Below are 3,057 nucleotides of genomic sequence, written 5' to 3'. Positions count from 1 at the left end.
CAGTATAAATTTTGCTGTTTGATAAGGTCTGGGAAATAAATGAAAGACTTCCCACACAACAAGTGCATTTAAAATTTTTCTCTACTTTAATATTCCACAGTTTATAAGTCTTAAAGATGTAAAGGCCTCCCACACTTAACACATATAAGTCTTTTTCCCTTATACATTCATTTTTGCTTACTAAGTCTACAGATCAACAGAATGCCTTACATACTGACATATTCAAGGTTTCTGTCCAGTATGAATATTTATGTGAGGTGAAAGGATTGATGATTGAGTGAAGGTCTGCCCATACTCCAGACACATATAAGATTTCTCATCTGTATAAAATATCCTGTGCGAAGTAATGACAAGTTCGAGTGAAGATCTTTCCACACTACTGATATGTATTAGGATTCTCTGAGGTATAAATTATTTTGAGCACAGAGAGGTCTGGCTTCTCTGCAGTATGAAATTTCTTGTGAAATAAAGGCTTTTGGAACAAGAAAAGCCCTTCCCACACTCCTGACATGTATAAGGCTTCTCTCCAGTATTACTTTTCTTGTGAATAAACTGAGGATTGAGTGAAGGTCTTCCCACACTTCTGACATGTATAAGGTTTCTATCTAGTATGAATACTTTTGTGTGTCTTAAGGTGTGAGGATAGAGTGAAGCCCCTCCCACACTCCTGACATGTATATGGTTTCTCTCCAGTATGAATTTTCTTGTGAACAGAGAGTCCTGCTGATTGAGTGAAGGCCTTCCCACACTCCTGACATGTATAAGGTTTCTCTCCAGTATGAATTCTCTTGTGACTATTAAGGTCTGAGGATTGAGTGAATGCCTTCCCACACTCCTGACATGTATAAGGTTTCTCTCCTGAATGAATTCTCTTGTGCTTACTAAGCTGGGAGGATTGAGTGAAGGCCTTCCCACACTCCTGACATGTATAAGGTTTCTCTCCTGAATGAATTCTCTTGTGATTATTAAGGTGGGAGGATCGAGTGAACGCCTTCCCACACTCCTGACAAGTATAAGGTTTCTCTCCTGAATGAATTCTCTTGTGATTACTAAGCTGGGAGGATTGAGTGAACGCCTTCCCACACTCCTGACATGTATAAGGTTTCTCTCCTGAATGAATTCTCTTGTGATTACTAAACTGGGAGGATTGAGTGAAGGCCTTCCCACACTCCTGACATGTATAAGGTTTCTCTCCTGAATGAATTCTCTTGTGATGACTAAGCTGGGAGGATCCAGTGAACGCCTTCCCACACTCCTGACATGTATAAGGTTTCTCTCCTGAATGAATTCTCTTGTGATTACTAAGCTGGGAGGAATGAGTGAACGCCTTCCCACACTCCTGACATGTATAAGGTTTCTCTCCAGTATGAATTCTCTTGTGACTATAAAGACCTGAGGATTGAGAAAAGGTCTTCCCACACTCCTGACATATATAAGTTTTCTCTCCTGAATGAATTCTCTTGTGATTATTAAAGTGGGAGGATCGAGTGAACACCTTCCCACAGTCATGACATGTATAAGGTTTCTCTCCAGTATGAATTTTCTTGTGTATATAAAGACCTGAGTGGTGACTGAAGGCCTTCCCACACTCCTGACATATATAAGGTTTCTCTCCTGAATGAATTCTCTTGTGACTATGAAGACCTTGGGATTGAGTGAAGGCCTTCCAACACACCTGACATGTATATGGCTTCTCTGCTGAATGAATTCTCTTGTGCTTATTAAGGTGTGAGGATAAAGTGAAAGTCTTCCCAGACTCCTGACACGTAAACGCTTTCTCTCCTGTATGAACACTCTTGTGCCTATTAAAGCATGAGGATTGAGAAAATACCTTCCCAAACTCCTGACATGTATTTGGCTTCTTTCGTGTCTGGACATCCTTAGTGTCTCTCTGGCATGAAGGTTGACTCAGGGCATATCCACCCTGCAGACCCTCAGCAGTATCCTTTGTACTGAGGGTGACTAAGGGAACTTCAAGGTGCAGGGCACACACAAAGTCCCCCCCACATTGCTTACACTCAGGTGGCTCCACTCTACGGGTAATGTGCTGGTTAGCCTGAGATTGTGAGGGGCTCAGAGCAAACACTGTTGATTGCATTTCCCAGAATGGTCCCACTGTGGGGGTCTGAGTCCAGGGACTGGGCAGAGCAGATTCAGGGGAGTTTTGCACAGTGGTCACTGGCTCTGGCGCAAGAAATCTCTCTTCACTCTGGTCCACTTCACAACAGATGCCCGATTCTTCACGTCCACTGGGATATGGACAGGATGGTTTCCTCCAGACTGCAGCACGCAGCAAAGGATCAGCTCCATCCAACGGGGTCTGGCTGTTTCTCTGTGAAACACCAGAGGATTAGTTCAGTTACTTGTCTCTCCCTTGAATTTCTCCATATTTGTTTTTTGTGTTTGTTTTTGCTGTTTTGCTTTTGGGCCACACCGTGGTGCTCAGAGTTTATTCTTTTTTTTTTTTTTTTTGTGGTTTTTTTGGATCACACCCGGCAGTGCTCAGGGGTTATTCCTGGCTCCATGCTCAGAAATTGCTCCTGGCAGGCACGGGGGACCATATGGGACACCGGGATTCGAACCGATGACCTTCTGCATGAAAGGCAAACGCCTTACCTCCATGCTATCTCTCCGGGCCCCTCAGAGTTTATTCTTAACTCTGCTCTCAGAAATCTCTCCTGGCAGGCTTAGGGTACCATATGAGAAGCCAGACATTAAATGAGTGCTCAGCATACTCTGCACTGCAGAGATTATTAAGGACATCAAAGGGCTGTACCAAAGTCTCCAATTTACAAATACTATGTGCTTGCAGCATTGAGTATCCAACCAGCACAATCATAATATTGAATTGGAACTTGCAACACTTACCATCTCAAACTTTTTTGGATATTCCATTCCAAAATCAAATTGTTCAAATGTCTCTATCAGAACTTGTGGTCCACCATCTAAAATTAACCCAAATGTAAAATGTTAGAATTAGTTGAATGGGCTGGGGTGGAGCATAGCGCAGCAGTACCGTGTTTGCCTTGCATGTAGCTGAGCCAGGATGAATTTTAG

The 3,057-nt window shown here is 43.0% G+C and overlaps 1 protein-coding gene across 1 annotated transcript in view; it reads right to left on the bottom strand.

The window, feature by feature from the left end:
- Positions 1 to 629: 629 nt before the first annotated feature.
- Positions 630 to 3,057, bottom strand: part of LOC126000476 (zinc finger protein OZF-like) — a 15,800-nt gene continuing 13,372 nt past the window's right edge. Inside the window, 2 exon segments of the mRNA XM_049767744.1 lie at positions 630 to 719; positions 722 to 2,202. Of these exon segments, the coding sequence (XP_049623701.1) occupies positions 630 to 719; positions 722 to 2,098 (1,467 nt within the window). The 5' untranslated portion in view covers positions 2,099 to 2,202.

This window comes from Suncus etruscus (assembly GCF_024139225.1).
Source record: "Suncus etruscus isolate mSunEtr1 chromosome 15 unlocalized genomic scaffold, mSunEtr1.pri.cur SUPER_15_unloc_2, whole genome shotgun sequence".
NCBI classification, from domain to species: domain Eukaryota; kingdom Metazoa; phylum Chordata; class Mammalia; order Eulipotyphla; family Soricidae; genus Suncus; species Suncus etruscus.
Note: the sequence above shows the minus strand (reverse complement) of the source record. Positions and strands in the feature narration are given on the sequence as shown.